Here is a 22317-nt window from a genome sequence, read left to right as displayed (position 1 = left end):
GCACCTTTATGATCCTCAATTCCCCCATGTGGAAAATGCAAATAATGATGATGACTTCCTTTGCAAAGCACTTTGAGATCTACCGATGAAAAGGGCTGTCTAAGAACTAAGAAATGCTGTAATTATAACTACTTCTCAAAGGAGTCCAAGGAATTATTAATAAATAAGAGTTGATTATGGTAGCCAGTATGATAAACTATTGTATTTTTCAGACTAACACATTTATTGTGTTATGAGCTTTCATGGGTAAAAACCCACTTCTTCCATTCATCTGAGGAAGTGGGTTTTACCCACAAAAGCTCATGACCTAATTAATATTAGTCTCTAAGGTGCCATATGACTGCTTGTTATTTGTGAAGCTACAGACTAACATGGCTACCCCTCTGAGGCTGTCCTATATTTGTTAAGAGTATATAAAAACTTTGTTGTTTTCTAAAGTAAATAGTCATTCATACCTGGTAAAATTATATTTGATTTGGTCCTTTCAGGATCAAAATCAAGGAAACAAACTGTGGCTCCGCATAAAAATTTGGAAGAGATAAACTAGTGTAGTCAAATAGCTAGTGATAATTCGAATATCCCAAGTCTCCTGTTGATTAGTCCCTAACAGTAGGTCTGTATTACAGTGGAAAATTAAATTAAGGTACGCGTTTCCAGCTACGTTGATTTATGTAGCTGGAGTTGACGTACCTAAATCTGGGCATAGATGCCATCTCTACTAAAGATTTCCCTTACTGCTAATGAGGGGCAGGAGCACTGGTGCCAATGTAGGTGCCCTGTAAGTTTGCTGTCGCGTGTCCCTGCTAGGCATGCTAAATTGAACTCCGAAAGACTGACCACGGCAGGGTTGAACTCCCCTGTAGTGAAGACATATCTTAACTACACAAGAAATATTGCTAAATTAACCTATAATTAGATACATTTGAATTGTTGGGTCAGTGCACCAACTGTTGGAATTGTTACAATACTGGAAGTGCACATTTGCTATTTTATTAGTGGATCCTAGAGGCTCTTGAAGAAAAATATCAAGTCCCATTCAATAAACTAAGAGGAGTTTACAAATTATAGTTAATCCCAGTTTTTGTTATAGTAGTCTTGTTTTCATTGAAAGTTTAATTGGATTCTGTCAGAAGCTGTGAGTAGTCTTATCTCATTTCAGACATGCACAAGGTATGAAAAGAGACTGGATAGATAGGGACCAAAATACTACATATTTAAATTTATTTAAAAATAATGGATAGCTTGCCTGATACAAGATCAGAAATGTGTCATAAACGTGAATTAATTGTTTTGTGAAATAATTCTTTTAATTCTTCATGTGATTTTTCAGGATTCCGGAATTTACATATTGATGATCAGATAACCCTTATCCAGTATTCTTGGATGAGTTTAATGGTGTTTGCATTGGGATGGAGGTCATATAAGCATGTCAGTGGTCAGATGCTATATTTTGCACCTGATCTGATACTAAATGAGTAAGTAGATAGCTATTGCTATTTATTAATATTATACTTGAAATCCTGGCCCCACTGGAGTCAGTGGAGGTTATGCTTGTGACTTGACTGGGGTCAGGATTTTGACCAGTGTTTCTATTTTGTTGCTTCATAAAACAGTGCTAAAATTAAGATGAAAGGGAAAACTTACATTATCACCACAATAAACCTGAATTAGTTTGAATATAAATTTCAGGGTAAAGGTTTAATCCAGAATCCTTGTAAGATGATGCTTACGAGTATTTCATAGGCAATCCCAGCATACAATTTCCCTATATCTTTTATAATTTGTTCTTAGAATTTGCTAAAGAGGCCTATACAAGGCAATATGAAAATTAAACAAAGAAGCTTATTATTCAAATTAACATACAACTAAAGACTAAGTCCCCAGTCCTACTTCACGATCCCAATTCACAGATCCTCTTGCACATGTGGAGTATCCATGAAATCAGTGGAACACCACACAGTCATGGGATAGGGGATCTGGAGGGCAAAATTCTGGCACCACTGAAGTCAGTGGCAAAATTGTAAGTGATTTCAGTGGAGCCATGATTTCACTCCATATACTTACAATAAACACTGGACATTAGCAAACAGAAGCTGAATTTCTCAATAAAGAATGCATTATATAGTTCACGCATTCAAAAGAGGATGTAGCACTTCATGTTCTGAACAGATTTAAAGTATTTTTTATTTAGAACAATAAAATATAGCTCTACAGCAGTGGTGGGCAACCTGCAGCCCACAGATTCCATGTGGCCAACTGAGGCTCTACCTGTGGCACACGGACCCCTGGCTGCCCCGTTCCCTTCATGTACCTCTCACATGCTAGGGTACCAGAGCCCCACATTTCCTCCTCCTGCCCCTGAGCACTTTCATAGGAGCTGTGAATCTCCTGATTTAGTGTTTGTCCCCTCTCCTTCCCCTTTGTCCCACAGCTGGAACACTGTCAATCAGCTGTTCATGCCATTCCAGTTCTGGGGGAAAAGGAGAGCGACGTGAAGAGAGTACAAAGGCTGTTCATGTCCTTCCAAGGTGCTTGGAGGGAGGTGGATGAGAAAGGAAGTGTGAGGTTCTGGTTTCCCAGTGTGCAAGAGATGCTTAGGGGACGACAAATGGGGGATCATAGGACCAACCTCAGTGGGCCATAGGCTAGTGCAGCCCACTGAGATGGAGGAGTGACCCACTCATTGTTCGTGGTTACCCATCCCTGATCTACATTCATTGAGGGACAGCTTTTGGTCATAACAAATATAAACATTTTCCTGATGATAGCACATTCAGACACACCAGAATAATAATTTAAATCAACTGTCAAACAAAATAGCAGTTCAGTAGCACTTTAAAGACTAACAAAATAATTTATTAGGTGATGAGCTTTCGTGGGACAGACCCACTTCTTCAGATCATAGCCATACCAGAACAGACACAATATTTAAGGCGTAGAGAACCAAAAATAGTCATCGAGGTTGACAAATCACAAAAATTATCATTAAGGTGAGCAAATTAGAGAGCAGAGGGACAGAAGGAATGGAGGGGAGCGGGAGTCAAGAATTAGATAAAGTGAAGTATGTAAAAGAGTCCTTATAATGAGCCTTTTCAGTAAAACAGAGACTTTCAGGTCATTAACAGAATGGCCCACTCCATTAAAGTGCCGGTTGACAGGTTTGTGAATCAGGAGTGTTTTTATGTCTGGAACTTTGATAGAAGTTTGGAAAGAGGGGCTGTTGAACTCTCTTTTATATTCAAATTGGACACATTAACATGTGGCTTGAACTGGGATGGCAATTATCTGGCTCATTATAAGGACTCTTTTACATACTTTGCTTTAGCTAATTCTTGACTTCCCCCGCCTCCTTCTTCCCTTCTGCTCTCTGATTTGCTCACCTTAATAATAATTTTTCTGATTTGTCAACCTCAATTACTGTTTTTGGTTCTCTGTGCCTTAAATATTGAGTCTGTTCTGGTATAGTTATGATCTGAAGAAGTGGGTCTGTCCCATGAAAGCTCATCACCTAATAAATTATTTTGTTAGTCTTTAAAGTAGTACTGGATTGCTTTTTTGTTTTGATAGTATGTAGACTAACATGGCTGTCTGTCTGTTATTAAATCAACTGTGAGTGAGATCCTGTCCATTGAAGTCAATATCAAAAAACTCATTGACTTAAGGAAAACCAAAATTTTAACTATGATTTTTTAGGTCTTTGATTTTAAATCAAGTTGAGGTTTTCTAAAAATTGCCCACACTATTGCACCTTTAGATTCAGTGTATAATGAGCTAACATATGCTGTTTTTTTAAAATGCTATTACCGATAGTACATCCTAACTTAATTTTTGTAAATGGCTGTAAATAAAAAAAACAGAAATATTGAAAATAAAGACCCTGTTCCTGCAAACATTTCTACAGTTATTTTACCTTATTGAGGTAATTAGTCTCAGTGACTTTAATGGGACTTTTTAATGCATTAACAAAGATAATTAGACTCGCAATCCATTATGTTATCATACTTTTTTTTGTACAATGGGACAAAATTTGCTAGAGACCCATATTTGTTTTCAAAAACACCCTTAGAGTGTGGGTTCTTAACTTCCCTTGAAATCAACAGAAATTAGAAGCTTAAATATCTTTGTAGATCTGACCCTAATTTACTTAAGAACATAATTTGCATTGATATCAAACTGCCTAGTTACAAGTGTAGGCTCTTTGTTTAATAGTTTTGTGTTTGTCGTTTTCTGTTGTTTTCACAGTACAGATAATAATAAATCTCCTAACCATTTACATGTGCAAGCTTTTAGTAGAAAAAAATCTATATGCAAAATCTGAAACACCACTAACAATTAGAAAACAAATTAGAGAAATACTTGCAAAATATCTACCATTGTGATATAAGATTACAAACAGAAAATCGTGACTGATGTGGAGAAAATGAATAAAGAACAGTTATTTACTCCTTCACATAACCCAACAACTATGGGTCATCAAATGAAATTAGTTCGTAGGAGGCTTAAAACAAAAGGAATACTTCTTCAGACAACATAAAGTCAACCTGTGGAAGTCTGTACCAGAGGATATTGTGAGGGCAAGACTGGAACAGGGTTCAAAAAGAGCTAGATAAATTCATGGTTGATAGTTCCATTAATGGCTACTAGCCAGGATGGTTGGGGTGGTGTCGCTAGCCTTTGTGAAATAGCAGCATTTAAATTAAAAAAAATATTTGGTTTCTTTAATTTAAAAAAAAATCATGATTTTCATTCACCTGGCACTTAGCTCCTCGTAGTTTCTAAGATGCCTATCTAAACTGTGACACCATTTGAGGGGAATTAATTTACCTATAAACTTCCAATAACATGTCGTCATGATTTCAGATGTATGTGAAAATGAATAGATACACAAAAAATTAAGAAATAATTTTTTTACTTCCTATAGCTCTTATTTTAGTTTCAAGAATGTGGTAATTTATCTAACAGTAAGGTACGGACTGCAAAAAAGTAGTGGCTGAGTCTTTTTTTATCTTTACCTTTTCTGATGTGTAAGACAGAGGATGAAAGAATCATCGTTTTATTCATTGTGCCTATCCATGTGGCAGATCCCACAGGAATTTGTCAAACTTCAAGTTACTCAAGAGGAGTTCCTCTGTATGAAATCATTATTACTGCTCAGTACAAGTAAGTAGAAAATTGATGTTTTTGGCTTAATAGCATTTTTTTGTTTTGCACCTCACATTTAAAACAACAGTGAAATATTATGAAGTTTCAGACAGTGTTTCTTTTGAAAATTTTAGGGCTGTCTGTCCTGAAAAGCAGCAAAATTCCCTTTAAGTGAATATGTCTCAGAATTCAAAGCACTAAACTATTCTTTACTTTTGATACTCAGGATAAATTCAGTGAGATACCTGTTGAATAAAAACAAAAAAGCAGTCAAGTAGCACTTTAAAGAGTAACAAAACAATTTATTAGGTGATGAGCTTTCATGGGACAGACCCACTTCTTCAGATTATAGCCATACCAGAATAGACTCAGTATTTAAGGCACAGAGAACCAAGTATAGTAATCAAGGTTGACAAATCAGAAAAATATTATCAAGGTGAGCAAATCAGAGAGCAGAAGGGCAGAAGGGGGATGGGGTCAAGAATTAGGTAAAGCCAAGTATGCAAAAGAGCCCCTATAATGAGCTAGAAAATTCCCATCCCAGTTCAAATCACGTGTTAATGTGTCGAATTTGAATATAAAAGAGAGTTCAGCAGCCTCTCTTTCCAAACTGTTGTGAAAATTCCTCCTCAGTCAAACACAGACTTCCAGGTCATTTACAGAATGGCCCACTTCATTAAAGTGCTGGCTGACAGGTTTGTGAATCAGGAGTGTTTTTAAGTCTGTTTTATGCCCGTTAATTCATGGCTATGATCTGAAAAAGTGAGTCTGTCCCATGAAAGCTCATCACCTAATAAATTATTTTGTTAGTCTTTAAAGTGCTACAGGACTGCTTTTTTGTTTTGTTAGTATATAGACTAGCACAGCTATCTATCTGTTACTCTTGAATAAAATTTGGCAGGTGGCCATAAGCTGTACATTTTCAGAGTAATTGGGCAGGGTTTGAAGCCGTACAACTCTGACTGACATTAATGATAATATACAAATAAAGCCCCCTACAAAGCTGGAAAATTTATCACTAAATAACAAATACGAAGGATCCTTTAATAAAATGTCAGGTTAGTTGATGTAGGGGCCACATGCTGTTCCTGTGAATTTTTGCTCATTGAAGCAGGGGAGAATGGACAGGGCTGGCATACCACGTTAGGTTACTAGTATTAAAAATATTCAAATTCTACTGGACAAAGATGGGCAAATTTAGCCTAGGTGTAAGTTGAGGCAACTTCATTGACTTCAGCTGTCTGTTCCAGAACTAAGTTTGGCCCACCACCTCTAATCTGATCCCAGATACATAGAACTCTTCCAGTTTCCAATTTGCTCATTGGTCTTCCAGTTTTCAGGTGGGTGGGCATGTGAGTGAACTTCATTGCCTGTCTAGACTAAGAAATTTATCTGTAGCTGACCATAGCTGTCAGTAATGAATTCCCTGATCCAGTATGGAAAAGGACGGAGCTGCTAGCACAGAACGAAAGCTGCCTCCAGAACTCTAACTCAAACTATTCTTGAGACTTGGTTTCCCTGAGGAGCCACCCACCTACACTGAACAACAGTAGGGTCAATAGGACTCCTATTTATTAGGCTTGATGCATCCATGTGCCAAGAAAAATATTAATTGAAGGCTTATTCTGTCCATGTGCTTTGCTTGTGACTCCTAAACTCAGCATATGAAATCCTTGTTCAGCTTGACCTGCTTTTCTGTAAGCATAGGTGAAAAAATAATTCCCAGCAAGTGAATACTGTATATTTTAATAGAAGTTTAGGATCCAGAGGACATTCCATAGTAGTATTTCCAGAAACAGTTATATGGGAAAAAATAACAGCTTCTTGATAGCAGTTATCGTCCTACAACTTTATATTTGGCATTTTTCTGCTAAATTTAAATTTCCATTATAGAAGGTAGTTTTCTTCTGTTGAACAGAGAGCATCGGCTGCCAAGCAGCTGATGCCCAGTTATCACAGCCTTACTAAAAAGTTTGTCCAGCTAAACAACAGCTGCACGGAAGTAAGAGATGGAAAAGATTTGTTGGGTTACCTGAGCCATCTCTCACAGAAGTGTGAGCTCTCCCCCACAACATTCAGTTCACCCCTTTAAGGTGTCAACATCAAGGACTCAGTTTAGATCATGTTAAAATGTATTTTAAAATAACAAACTAAGAAAAAATGATACAGCTAGGGTCAACCATTGGGCAAATTTCATCCCAAGTGTAGCTCCAGTTGCTTTAATGGAGTTGTACCAGTGTGAATTTGGCCTTTATTTTTTATAATATTTAACTCTCTGTTCTCTTTCCAGTATGAAATAGTGATGCATGCTTGTTTTCAGTCAAAGAATATATACAATAGCTCTTTCAAAAACTGGACTTCCAAAACTCAAAAGTAGCTGGAGTTTTGGCGTGTAATTTTCATTGCGATAAGAAGATGGGAGAATTTAAACAATTGCCCTATTGGAAATTTTTGCCCATTTTTATTTTGTTATAGTTGTCACCTTCAATGGACCGCATAAGGCTTTTGAGTTATCCCACCTTGAGGCACTACTGGGGATATGCTAAATCATTGCATCCCTTAGCTGCCCTGCCTGTGTTCCCACCCCCTTAGAAACAGGTGACTTCATGGCAGAGGTAGAATTTTAGTTATGTGGCATCACATTCACCACTTTCTCTGGCAGATTTTCTATATCAGTGACTCCATGCCAGGATACCAGAAAGCAGCATAACTGGTTGACTCTGACATATGCGTCCAGCTGTGTATGCCAATCACTGTTTTTGCTCTTCATAGACGAACAGGAAGAAGTTCAATGTCCAAAATAAAGCAATTACCCAAACTCCAAAGTGTAAAATACAGTATAAATTCTTTCTTGGTTATTGTCTTCATAATGTAATGCAACAATCAAGAGTATTGCTTTCTCTTTAGTTCCTTTGGAAGGTCTGAGAAGTCAAAGCCAGTTTGATGAGATGAGAGCACGTTATATTAGAGAGCTGGTCAAGGCAGTTGGTTTGCGTCATAAAGGAGTTGTGGCCAGTTCACAACGATTCTATCAGCTTACAAAACTTTTGGACTCCATGCATGATGTAAGTTTGTTTCTCTGTGGTGTGTGGGATTATGCCAGAAACAAGAACCATTTGGTAAAGTCAGTTTAAAATATATATACTGGGATGCCTGTATTGTCCAGGCAGAGTTGGGCACCTTGAGAGCAAAAATCTGTGCATTATCAACCCGATGTTAACATTTTTATTTACCGAGGGTTCAGTTGTATGGGAAATGTATTTGAAAATACCATTTCATTTTTTATAGTTCTAGTAATACAGGTTGAACCTGTCTCATCCGGCAACCTTGCGATCTGACCGGGATCAGATGAGAGAATTTGATGGACCTCAGGAGGCCAGTATAGTCTAGAACATTACCAACACTTCTACTTCTTACTGGGCTCTTAGAAGACATTTAGGGGTAAACTCCAGCTAAATAACAGCACAGAACACTGAGAGCCATGACTTGTGGCTGCAAACAAATTTTATGGGACCACGGGAGACTTGGCCACACCCATGATAAGTGGCCATCTGCCTAAGTAAAATCATGCTGGATTACAGATGTTGCCAGATTAGACAGTTCCGAATTAGAGAGGTTCAGCCTATATTAGTTCAGAGCTTTTGCAAGTGTGTTTGTATATATTACAGACCATAAACATTAAAAACTATTATAAAGGTGGCAAAGGCAAATACTGAAACAATGGGAAATGCCTCGATTAAGTTTGCTTCTGAGAGTAACTTCAATTTTGCCTCATTATGCGTATATATTACAATGCATTTTCATTACCATAATCACATACAATATTTTCCAGAGAACTTCTGCCTTAGTTATTATATTTCCTCATATTTTGGTGTTTGGCTTTGCAAACTTAACCATATTCTACTAACATAGTCATTTTTGTATAATTTACTGAGTTTTCACAAAGCCAGATGAAAAAACCACAGAAATGTCGCTATGATATTATTGATGCTCACATGGTTCATCTGCATGGATGGATTTTTATTCCCACCTCAGAGACCTCTGCCATTTGGGCCATGTGACAAACTGATATCATTGGTAGTTTGTCATTCTTTGTGGACCAGTACTAGAAGAGGCTACGTCACATACTTTGCAAGTGAGTTTCACAGATATGTGCTGACAGCAGAGGAATGAGGGGACTCAGCAGTCTAGGGTTCCAATCCAGTCTCAGTGGGAGCACGTATAGTGGACACAGATTCTTCAGCACATTTCCCCCTAATTTCCATACAACCCATCCCAGTTCTGTCTCTTCCCTCCTAGCTTCCAGTCCCAGGGTATGGCTGCATTACAAGAAGGATCAATCTGGTCTGCTCAGGGTTGATCTCCTAAATTCAATTTTGTGCACCTGGTAGGGATGCACAAAATTCAACTACCTGGTGGGGTCAGCAGTCAACCCCTGTATTCCTCAGTAGCACAAGGAGTAAGGGAGATAGATGTGAGAATGTCTCCTTCTATGATGCTGGCCAGGTAAGTAAATTGTAGGTAAGTTGATTCTAGATATGCAATTGCTGTAGCTAGAATTGAGTATCTACAGTCGACTTCAATGTCTAGTGTAGACTTGGCTCCAGTCTCCTTACCCAGAAGGTCCCCAGTCCCATCTGCTTGCCCATCCCTGCCCCAAATTATTTTTGTCTCATTGCATCTTAGTCCACCTTGTTCAAACTACATCTTCCCCCTCCTCATTTCCTATCTCCCAATCCCAGATCTAGTCCCAGTTTCCTCTTGTGTCCCTGGCAGCTTTCGCTCCCAGGCTCCACCTCTCAAGTTCTTCATCCAAAGCCAGGGAGTGGGCAGCCTGGGACTGGAAAAGGGAAGGGTGCAGTCAGAGGCCAAAACTAGTTGCTCAAGGAGACCGAGACTGGGAAAAATGAGGGGACTGGGTCTGGGAGCCAGTCAAGAAAACAGAAGGGACATTGGGAAACAGTTAGTTGAGGGAGAAAGACTGAGATCAAATGAGGAACTGGGGGAGGTTGGAATTGGACAAGGAGATCGGGACTGCAACCAGTGAAAGAGGGATAGAGGTCTGGGGGCAGAGGAAACAGTTGAGAAGGAGTGGGAGGGGGAGAACTGGGACTAGTTTGGCAAAGAGATGGCGAGAAAGAGCCAGAGAGAGGATGGGTGGGATGACTGAGATTGAATGACGAGTCTGGGAAGGAGATCAGAACTGGGAACTAGTGGAGAGGTGGAAGAGAGACAAAGCAGATGAAAGCCTGGAGGGATAACTGAGGCTGATTGGGAGAAAACACTGGGACTGAGTAGAAGGAGAGGGAGAAACTGGGAGCAGTGGGCGATTGGGGTTCAGAGAGCAAGCCTGTAGTTGGCTGGGCAGAGAGACTAGAAGTTGGGTGAGAAGTCTGCAGAGTATAGCTTGGGACCGAGGAGGCAAATAAAATGAGACAAGGATGTGGGGGGAAGAGAAAAGAGTGGGGCAGGGACAGCTGGAGGGGGTGGGGCGGCAATGGCAAAGCTTACAGAAAATGGACAAAAGTCAGTGGACATTAACATACACTTCCTTGAAAGTCTGGACTAGAACCCAAGATTGTCTCCATTCTCCAGATGTCAGCAAATATCAGAGAAATGCACTGAGAACAGGGCTGTGTCTAGGCAGTGTGGCGTCTGGACCCACCCCCAACTCAAGTCCCACCCACTCACCCTGCCTTTTCCCACCTCTGTCCAGCCCCTTCGTACCCTGATTCCATCCCTTCCACCAAGCCTCCACCACCGTGCCACCTCTTTCTGGCTTCTGCTCTCCTCTGTTGAGTGATGCTGGGAGCTGGCAGGCTGGGGAGGGTTGGGACTGGGTCACTCACTGCTGCCAGTGCCAAGCCTACTGCTACATCCCCCCAGGCTGCCCTGTACACCATGTCCCCTGAAAGTGCAGGACCCCCCAAAGTGCAGTGCCCATGCTGCATGCCCCTTGAGGGTCGCTATCAAAATGACCTAGCTGGGGGTGGGGGTAGGAATTTCCTTATCAGACACAAATATGGTGATCTGTTAAAGTATGAGTATGTGGGCAAGATGTGCCCACAATATTTTAGGAGAAATTTTCTCTCATAACTCGGAGTTTTCCCTGTCTACTGTCCTGTCTTGAGGAGTTGGCGATTTTTCCTACTGGCAGTTGCTGATGGGCCACATGCCATCACAAGCAGTCCTATCATACGATCCCCGCCATAAACTTATCCAGCTCAGTCTTGAAGCCAGTCAGGTATTTTACTTCCTCTACTCCCCTCTCTTGGGAGGCTGTTCTAGACCTTCACGCCTGTGATGGTTAGAAACCTTTGTCTAATTTCTGGCATAAACTTACTGATGTCCAGTTTATAATCATTTGTTCTCATGTGCAAATTGGCACTCAAATAACTCCTCTTCCTCCCTGACATTTATCTTTCAGATGTGTTTGTAGGAAGCAGTCATACCACCTTTGCCTTCTTTTGGTTGTGACAAACAAGCCAACTTCTCAGAGTCTCTTTTTATGAGAGACTCCATGTCCTCTGGGAGCACGGATAGGTAGGCATTTATAAGGTAGGCTTTCATTTCCTCTGGTCATCTTAGTAGCCCTTCTCTGCATCTGTTCCATAAAACCAGAATTGTGCACAGTATTCCAGATGAGGTTTTGCCAGTGCCCTGTATAATGGTACTGACACTTGCTCGTCTCTTCTAGAAATACCTCACCTGATGCGTCCTAGAACTGTATTCACTTTTTTTCACAATAGCATCACATTGACAGTTGATAGTCATCCTGTGATCAACCAATATACCCAGGTCTTTCTCTTCCGCTGTCACTTTCCCCTAATAAGTCTTCAGTTTATAGGAAAAAAATTCTTGTTAATCTCTAAATGCATGACTTTGCACTATTAAGTTTCGTCCCATTTATATCCCTCCAGTTCACAGGGTTATCCAGACCTTGTATGATATACTGGTCCTTCTCTGCATTAGCTGTACCTCGCAACTTTGTGTCATCTGCAAACTTTATTACCCTACTTTCACTTTGGCGACATCTACACATGCACACTACATCGAAATAGCTTATTTCGATGTAGCGACATCGAAATAGTCTATTTCGATGAATAACGTCTACACATCCTCCAGGGCTGGCAACGTTGACGTTCAACTTCGACATTGGGCAGCGCCACATCGAAATAGGCGCTGTGAGGGAACGTCTACATGCCAAAGTAGCACGCATTGAAATAAGGGTGCCAGGAACAGCTGCAGACAGGGTCACAGGGCGGACTCAACAGCAAGCCGCTCCCTTAAAGGGCCCCTCCCAGACACAGTTGCACTAAACAACACAAGATCCACAGAGCTGACAACTGGTTGCAGACCCTGTGCATGCAGCATGGATCCCCAGCTGCCGCAGCAGCAGCCAGAAGCCCTGGTCTAAGGGCTGCTGCCCACGGTGACCATAGAGCCCCGCAGGGGCTGGAGAGAGAGCGTCTCTCAACCCCTCAGCTGATGGCTGCCATGGCGGACCCCGCTATTTTGATGTTGCGGGACACGGATCGTCTACACGTGCCCTACTTCGACGTTCAACTTCGAAGTAGGGCGCTATTCCCATCCCCTCATGGGGTTAGCGACTTCGACGTCTCGCCACCTAACGTCGATTTCAACTTCGAAATAGCGCCCAACATGTGTAGCCGTGACGGGCGCTATTTCGAAGTTGGTGCTGCTACTTCGAAGTAGCGTGCATGTGTAGACGTGGCCTTTTTGTGCTAAGGTCAGTATGGTAGGATCCTTGGGGACCAACCTGGGACATTGTGACAGCTGTGCCTCTTTCATCTCACCAGTCTGGGTGGTTTCTTGCACTGCCTTAGTAGTGACAAGCAGCAAATCCCTCTAGGTTCTGCTACTCAGCGCAACCACATGTGGTAGCCTGCGCCCACCTCCTAGGTTGCATGAATGCTCCCAAAATCACTCATGAATCCCTCAGATTAAAGTACTAGCCAAATACCTCTCCCCACCCTGGCTTTTAATACTGTACCTCAGGAATATACCATCTAACTGATCAACTTGTTCATCATTTCATCAATGGAAAGTGGACATAGGCCAGCCATTGTAAAACTCATGAGAAAATATACAAAACATTTCCAGCAACCTCATGAATGATCATAAACAGTTAAGAGTTGTTTCTCATCCCACTGGATATTGCAGTCCTTAACATACAGGTTTGTCACTTAAAACTAAGCCAGTCTCCTTTGTTGTTGTTTTCATCCTTCTCAGTGTCCTTGTTTGCAGCATAGGTGGAGTAGGAGAAAGTCCCAGCATGTGGCCACTGTGTACTGTGTTCTGTGTTATATCTTTGAGGAGGAGGGATAGTTCCATGGTTTGCACATTGGCTTGCTAAACCCAGGATTGTGAGTTTGATCCTTGAGGAGCCATTTAGGGATCTAGAGCAAACAGATTAAGAGAAAAAAAAATATGGTGCTTGGTCCTGCCAAGAGGGCAGGAGACTGGACTCGATGACCTCCTGACGTCCCTTCCAGCTCTGTGAGATCTCCCACATGCTTGTGGAGCACAAGTCCAGGCATGGGGAGGGGGCGGCATCACTGAGTCCCGAGTTCAGGTTGAACAATTCCCCTGGTGAGGCCTCTTGGACATGAGTCATTGAAATTATAGCTCTCTTGCTGGACAATGACTGTTGATGGTTGGTTGACACCCACCTGAGTGTTAGCTTCTTTCCTTGCTCTTGTGTCTGGGGAGCTAATGTCTGATTCGCAATTTACAGCATGTTTTCGTGACAGCCATGCAACTCAATTCTCGTAAATTCATATGCACAAAAGATATATGTACGTAGACAGAACAATGGGTTTCCGTCATTCATAACTTTGCCCATGATACCTTACATTGTATGCTTTGAATACAAGATCACAGTGATATACAAAATAGGGTATCTGGGGGATTTACAGGATGCTCCCCCAAGATATACAGTGTCACAGATAGTAACAAAAATGTTAAATAAGATTGATCCCAAGACTGACCCCTGAGGAACTTAGTGCATAACCTCCCTCCAGCCTGACAGTTCTAACCAGTTCTAACTTTCAGTCTAACCAGTTGTAATCACCCCTTTAACAAATTCCTTATTCAACTTCTAACTCTTATAATAATCTGGAACTATATCGAAAGTCCTACTGTAAGCCAGGTAGATTAAATTTACTGCATTCCTTTCGTCTAAAATATCAGTTTATCATCTTAAAGAACAGATTGGCCTGGCATGATCTACCTTTTGTAAAACCATGTTGTGCTTTATTCCAACAACCCTTCACCTCTATGTCATTAACTACTTTCTCTTTCAAAATTTGTTCCAAATCATTGCATACAAATGAGGTTAAACTAACAGTCCTGGCGTTTTCTGGATCATCTTTAATTTCCACACCCATCCTCAGTGCTTAGTGGTTCCACTTCTTTTTTCCCTTGCTTTCTTCTTATTTATGTGGCTATAGAATCTTTTATTATTGGGTTTAATTCCCTTTGTAAGGTCCAAATCTGCCTGGCATTTGGCAGTTCTCACTTTATTCCTATATTTTTTGACCTCCAAGCAGTAGTATTTTGTTGATGATCTCTACAATTTGTTATTCTTTGCAGAAGTTCTCTTAATTACTTCTTTGAGATTATTTTTCATCTAACTTGTTCTGTGACCTGGGGATTTTTTTCCCCTCTTGCTTAGGATGCAGGATTCAAATAGTTTCTGCAACTTTGACAGAATAATTCCAAGCCTTCAGCATATTCAGATCTTGGAATTCTTCAGTCCACTCCATTTCCCTAACTAATTCCCATAATCTGTTTATGATAAATCACCTTCTGTGTTTTCCACAGGTTGCATGCCTCATTCAGTGCACAAAAAGGATTTGCTCTGGGAATGAATCAGGATAGTAAAGGAAGCTCTTGTCTGCCTTATTTGCTGCAAAAGTTGGAAGTAGTGCAGAGCAAAGTCATAGATTAAAACACTTGTGGCTGAAAATGTAGATTTGGTGACACCAAAATTTTTTGTGAATTCATATAGACTTTGCTGGATTGTTTCGACTGAAAACAACCTAAGAAAAACAGAAACATTTTGTTCTGAAATTTGTAAACAAAAGATTTAGATTTGTTTGCTAGAAATGAATTTTATTTAGAAATTGGTTTTGATTTTATTTTTAAAACTTTCAGAATGCTCAAATTCTCAAATTGTTTTGACAGAAAGTTATGATTTTCAATTTTTTGAAAATGCCAGAACCAAAAAAAAGTAAAAAAACAATGTTCATACAGCAGTAGTTTGAAGGTATGCAAAAAAGAGAGAGGCAGGGGATTGCAGTTAAAGAAAGGATGGTCTTTGGTTTAAGGCAGGTGAATGATGCCCTGCAGAATTGTGGTCTATTCCTGCTCGTATCACAGAATTTGTTCGTGATGCTGGTCTAACCGCTTTAACCAGAATTTATACAGGTGGTCACTAATTGCATGTTCCTCATTTTCTGCTTGCCCCTCTTGATACTTTAAGATCTGATTTGCAGACCTGCTGAGCACTCACTGCTGCAACTGAAGTCAATGGGAGTTGTGCATTGAACAGACAAAATGCTCTTTGCATTGCTGCATTATAGCATTTGAAAAATCAGGGTTTGGGTCTCGCAAATGACTCAAAGTTATTGGGCACTTTGTACCTTAGTCTTGGTGCCGCAGTTCCCATCTGTCCCCTGGGGAATACCACCACACCCTTGCCTCATGGTGGTTTTGTGAAGATTAATGGGTGTTAGTGAAGTATTCGGTTACAGTAATGGTGAGCAAACTAGAAAAGCCCATGAGGAAACTGATGATTCTCTTTTCAGAAGGGGGATAGTGTGCAGTGAATGAATCATGGAACCACATGAACAATGAAAATAACAGCAAATTAAATGAGTACTATCGTTTCTGTTCATTGAAGGAAGCTGGGTTATTTTATGATGGGGTTAGTGAGTCACCCCATTTTTGCACAATGAAGTGTTCATTTAGGTACATTTATGACTTCTGAAGTGAAAAGACCTTCTGGGGTTGCAAGACCAGACTGTGCACCGTATAAATTGATGTATGATAAACACACTGGGACTGACTCTGCGAGTGATCTCGGGCTGGAGCACCCATCGAAAAAAATCAGTGGGTGCTCAGCACCCATCAGCAACCAGCTCCTCATGGCCCTCAGGGCCTCTTGCCCATCAGCAGCCCTACAGCAAACAGCTGTTTTGTGGTGGACAGGATGTTCTGGGAGGGAGGCTGAGGAGTGGGAATAGGGTGTATATGGAGGAGGGGCCGAAAGAGGTGGGGTGGGGCGGGGCAGAGACTTGTGGAAAGGGGTGCCAGGAGGGCTTGGGGCAGAGGGGGTCAAGCATGGAGGATGCTGGCACGTATGGATAGACATGAAAATGACATCGAGTGGCATATTTAAAGTAAACAATAACTGGTCATATTTAGATAAATGTATAATGTACAGCAATCTAAATTCTCACATTTGTGTTTCATTAAAACCAGCTAGTGAAACAACTCCACCTGTTTTGTCTGAACACATTTCTTCAGTCCCGGGCACTGAGTGTTGAATTCCCAGAAATGATGTCAGAAGTGATTGCTGCCCAGCTACCCAAGATCCTGGCAGGAATGGTGAAACCGCTTCTATTTCACAAAAAGTGAACTGTCTTTTCTCTGCAGATCCAGCGGGGTTGGTGCCTTTTTTGTTTGTATTTTTGATCCAGATTTTGTGGTATATTTTGGTCAGGATTCACAGTGTCAGGATTTTCAGATACTTGTTCTGTTTACCACACCTGCCACTGTCTGTGTAAGTTTGATATCCCTATTGTGCGCTGCTGATTTATTTAATTGTTAAAATCATACCTAATATTTGTCATAAGAAAAGTTTTGTAAGCCAATATAGGTTGTTCCTTAGGAATGCACAGGAAAAATACTGAAAAAAGGGGATCTTTATTTGTCTATGAACACTCATCTAGTACATTTTTTCTTTCATATTTTTCCTTTGAAAACTGCTACGATATGGAGCGCGTTGGTTGGGAGAGTGGGTGTGCATATGTATAAATATGAAGGGTCTGAAGACGTTAAAGTATACATTAGTCACATTTACTTTTGGAATCTTCCCCTTTAACTTTACTAACCTGCCTCTCTGAAGTAGCTTTTCAAAGTACAGTGTCCAGGTTTAGGTTGATAGTGGCACAATATCTGTATATGTAGTTAGCATAATGGCAACAAAAATATACATTTTGTGGGTGTGAGACTGTACCAAAGTAAAACTGAAGCAATTCTTTACAAGATTGGAAGAATTAGGGAATTGTCAGTATTTGCCTTCCATTGAAAGTAGTGTATACATTAGGCTACACACAGATGCATCCTGCCGTTATTATTCTCCTTAACAATATGACATTTATTAGTAAAGCTAAACCACTTAATTCTAATTTTAAACTTAGACATTTTTAATGTTATTCATTAGAGCCCCTACTGTATCTTTTCCACACTTTCAATCTACATTAGTTACATGTCTCCTTTTAACACTCATTAATGTTTAATGACTACAGCCTTTGGTGATCTTAATGTGCCAGTGGATAACTCAAACACCCAATAAAATCAAATTACAGAGAGATTGAATGCAAAAAGAAATGGAAAGAATGATTATAGAAGCTTTGATACACACCAGTCTCATAACAATGCCATTCAGTGGCCCTAAGCATTGTGTGGTTTATAGGGACAAATTACTATAATTGGAGTAATTGTAATGGAGGTTAATGTGGCTGGGAGTGCAAGTGAAGTACAATTATATGATCAAAGAGGAAGTGTTAACTTTTATAATGGGAGTGAAATGTTTTAGTGAAGAATTGTTGTGGTATTTCCTTTGGAATGGATATGAAACACCTCACCTGCTTCCTTCAGATATGTTCAAAAACCAGAAGCATAGTTCTAGGGGCACCAAACTCCACTATTAGATATTACAAAATCATTAGAAGCATTAGTGATTTTATCTGTCCTTGGAAGCCATGTCCTATTTCTCCAAAATCCCCAGTAATGCCTTCTGCAAGAGCTGGCATGGTGGTTGGCTGGTGCCTCCAGGAGGTGTACGAGAGCTAGCCAAATAGGGCAGTTACAAAACAAGAACTAGCAGGTTGCAAAGAAATTTTTCTAGATAAGCTGGGACAATTCCACTTTGTTTTAGACCAGATTGCAAATTTTGACTGTCTGTGGACAAGTGCTTTTGATTCTTATTCCTCCACACAGTCTTACTTTAACTCTGATCCATACAACATTTATATTTTAATAAATTACAGGTTTAAAATGTAAGAGTTCTTTGGTTTTGCATTCCGAGGGTGGTGGTGGGGTTTGTATTACCTTTTGCATTTGCATTCACTATTTACATCTGTATCTGAACTAATTGTGTTCCCCCACATGCTCACTAATCCATTGTATAATAATACCATTTCTGCAAGCTCTCTGGGAAAGTGAATGTGGCTGCATGTCCTGAAAAAAAGCATGGCAAGATTTATCATTCATTAAAGTCACTGTCAGTAACCTGTTGAACACTATTACCATGCCATAAAAAACATCCTAAATGTACCACTTCTAAATTTGGAACATGGAAAAGTGAATATGCCCATCTTAAGAATGCCCTTAAAGTCAAGCTGTATAAATCTCTGACTCAGTTCCTGCAGTATGTTCCAAGCAGGTATCATTGTAATGAACTTCTACTATTGCTTCTTTCAGTGCTCTGGCAAGACACCGTATGCAGGCAATACCTCCAAAATAGCTCTCACTTTCTTCAAAGATGGTATCTGCAAGACCTTAAGTTGCTGTCATGTTTTGGGAATAAATAGTAAAGTCCAAAAAAGTTTTCCAAATGAGTAATTTTGAAATCTCAGAAAAGAGTTGCCACAACAGTATGATTATAATTGTATATTTTACAGGGTACAACCACCAGCAACTTCTGTCAAAATTTGGCCTTCGTATCATTTGAAAATCCCTTACTCAGTGCTGCATCAGCTACATTTAGACAAAATAGCTGTGAACTTTTCCTACCCTGATCCTCAGGTAATTCCTAAAGCTGTTTTTAGGCCCTAGTTTGAGGCCATTGTCTGGTTTTGATTCCAGCTGTATTGTGTTAGTAAGCAGAACACAAGCTTTTCTACAGTGGACACATCTAAAGTGTAGCAACTCTTGATCAGCTCCAGACCAGTCCAGGAATCCAGCAACAAGTACCGTTAATAACCTTAGCTTTCAGTAGGATTTTCTGAGGCTTTGTGGTAGTTTCTATGAAGTTTTTCATTGCAGGGATGGTTAAGATTAAGGTCATTTTTGACCTGAAAGCTGCAGATATCTCTAAAACGGTTGTGTTTAATGATTGTGTAAGTGGTAATAAACAAGATTTCACAATCCTGGATCTCCTCATGCTGAATTATACAGCACGATTTAGCAATAGGAGATTTTTATGGGTGAAATGTGGCTCTCTGGCTGTGTCTACACTAGCCAAAAACTTCGAAATGGCCATGCAAATGGCCATTTCGAAGTTTACTAATGAAGTGCTGCAATACATATTCAGCGCCTCATTAGCATGTGGGCAGCCGCGGCACTTTGAAATTGGCGCGGCTCATCCAGATGGGGCTCCTTTTCAAAAGGACCTCACCTGCTTTGAAGTCCCCTTATTCCTTTGAGCAGATGGGAATAAGGGGACTTTGAAGTAGGCAGGGTCCTTTCGAAAAGGAGCCCCATCTGGACGAGCCACGTGGCGGCGAGCCACGTCAATTTTGAAGTGCTGCGGCCGCCTGCGTGCTAATGAGGTGCTGAATATGTATTGCAGCGCTTAATTAGTAAATTTCGAAATGGCCATTTGCATGGCCATTTCGAAGTTTTTGGCTAGTGTAGACATAGCCTCTATGAGCAGCAGACATGAATAGGATACATTTAAAAAGTCTTTCCCTCATGAGAGGACTGTACACGCTAAAAAGTGCCTTATACTTTCTGCAGATTGCACCGCTCCTTTCCTCTTTCCACCATAATCCTCACGATTATTTAGTTGTCTGCAAATTTGGGAAGGTGGGGTTAGGTCCACGGGTCTCATATTTATTTGCATGTTGTTCTGCTCTGTCTGCTTCATGTTTCCTCGTCCCAAGGCTTTGAGTTCTATCCTCTGCTCCTTCAGCCTGATTTTAAAACACCACCACTCAAAACAAATGAAAAAAACGTTCCAGGGTCATTTTACATTTCTTCAATTTTTCACCTTTTTTAGAGCAGCCATATCTATGGGGGTAGAGTCGGGTGGAGAGTGTGACTGTGTGTGTGTGTGTGTGTATGTGTGATAAATGATTGATTTGGTAATTAAACTGCTTGGCCCTAGCAGAAGTAGCTATGTTTGCAACAGAAAGCGTAGTGTCTGGATTTGCTCCAGAGCCCGCTGAACTGAATGGTTGCCTTCTCCTTGATTTTAAAGGGTGTGCTGTGAGGCCTGCTATTCTGACATTGCACACTCGACCCTGGCTATTAGCGTTGTGCAGCACTTCCTGGAGATGTGCTGCAAGCCTGTTCCCTACTGCCATGGTTCAAAAGAGTTAAGAACTGAGTGTGTCATTTTAAAGAGCAGAATGCTGAACAAAGTCCTCTTTAATTGAGGACTCTCAATTAAACCCTCTACCCTGTTTTGAATGCTGGAAACAAAGCTGCCAAGTGATTAATTGTACATTTACAGTCGGACATAACAGGTAACCTTGGTCAATCCCGGAAAGAACTCTGTTGGGCTGGGATCCAAGCTGCAGTTGGTGGGACAAAGCTCAGCAACTTCATGGTTTTCATGTTGACATTAACTTGGAAACTTTGCACCAGATGGCGGGTTTGTGACAAAGCTCAGCAACTTCATGGTTTTCATGTTGACATTAACTTAGAAACTTAGCACCAGATGGTGGGTTTGTGACATCAGAAGGCCAGCTAAGAAATTTTGAGGGTTTAGTGGCTTTCGTGTGTCCCAATCCAAAAGCATAGAAAGGACTCAGCTGAGGTGATAAACCAGTGGCAGGAAACAAATACTGTCACCAGTGAATCCCATGTTGCCGCAGGAAGCAGAAATGCCTTGGTGGGGAAAACAGGAGGCCAGATGCGAGGTGCTGCAGCAGATGTGGGTGGGGCAGTATACACTAACAGGTGTGTGGCAAAGACATGGGTTCAATAGTAAAGGGATTGCAGACCCCAGGAAGGAATCACTGGAGCTGTAAATTGACAGCTGCTTTTTTCCGGGACAGAAGAGGGAAAGGACAGAGCTTATTAGAATGACTGGAGGTTTGTGGGGACAGATCCATTGCTGGGGTAAGATGGGATATGGAAACAAATGGATGAGTATCCATTTACAGCAACTAACGATCTATCTCCTAGCATGGTGAGTGAGTGTATTGAAAGCTTTGCACTTGTGGATGTGTATTGTAAGCAATGTCTGTTGGTAATCCAATTGTGATAGGTTCCAGACACATAAATAAATACATGTTCCTGGCTGATAGATTAAGCCAGATCCTTCTTTCTGTTCCCCAATGGTACAAAGAATGACTCCCAGAAATTAACACAGCCCCCAAACTGGAGAATTCAGGAAACACACTTTCTCTACGCTTTAACTCGCCTTTCTCTACGCTTCGTAACAGTTCTGAACAACAGCAGTTCTTCCCCCTTGGGCAATAGGCTGACCTTTCTTTCCCCGGGAAAAGTCAGCCTTCTGCTCTATCACCAATATCCAAACCCTTCTCACTTTTGTATGTCTCAGAAGCCTGCGGATATACTGGCAGACCAACCCTACATTGTCAGCCTTATTAGATTTACTGGCTTGAGCTGCGCTGTGTCACAGTGACCTGAATGCTGAATTTAATTTTTCCCCTTCAAAGATAAAAGGGGTGGTAGGGTGAGGGGAAGAAATATTTCTTTTAAGATTGTTAAAAAGCTTATTTCCATGACAGTCTAGTTTCTCTGATTAATGTGTTTTGAATGGAACTGGTTTGTTCTGATGTGTTATTAACTCATAGGCTGAAATGAGTAGCATACAGAGGCACAAAGTATGAATACTCCAAGTGCTACATATAAGAAAAAGGTAGACAGATTTCAGTCATTAGAACCGCTCTAAGAAGGGACCAATCCACTGTGAATTCAGGCATCCTTCAGTCTGCGTAGACTATGGGT

At 40.8% G+C, this 22317-nt stretch overlaps 1 protein-coding gene across 5 annotated transcripts in view; it reads left to right on the top strand.

Annotated features, from left to right (window-relative positions):
* PGR (progesterone receptor) overlaps nt 1-19648 on the top strand; it is a 74742-nt gene extending 55094 nt beyond the window's left edge. For 4 of the 5 annotated variants that reach the window (XM_074984552.1, XM_074984524.1, XM_074984543.1 and 1 more), the window contains 4 exons: nt 1331-1475; nt 5030-5160; nt 8050-8207; nt 16651-19648. In XM_074984552.1, the coding sequence (XP_074840653.1) occupies nt 1331-1475; nt 5030-5160; nt 8050-8207; nt 16651-16806 (590 nt within the window). In that variant the 3' untranslated portion in view covers nt 16807-19648. The remainder of the gene's footprint in view (nt 1-1330; nt 1476-5029; nt 5161-8049; nt 8208-16650) is intronic. The other variant, XM_074984533.1, reaches the window with a different exon arrangement.
* The last annotated feature ends 2669 nt before the right edge of the window (nt 19649-22317 follow it).

Source organism: Carettochelys insculpta, chromosome 1, assembly GCF_033958435.1.
Source record: "Carettochelys insculpta isolate YL-2023 chromosome 1, ASM3395843v1, whole genome shotgun sequence".
Taxonomy (NCBI): domain Eukaryota; kingdom Metazoa; phylum Chordata; order Testudines; family Carettochelyidae; genus Carettochelys; species Carettochelys insculpta.
The sequence above is the reverse complement of the archived record's forward strand: the minus strand, read 5'-3'. Positions and strand labels throughout refer to the sequence as shown.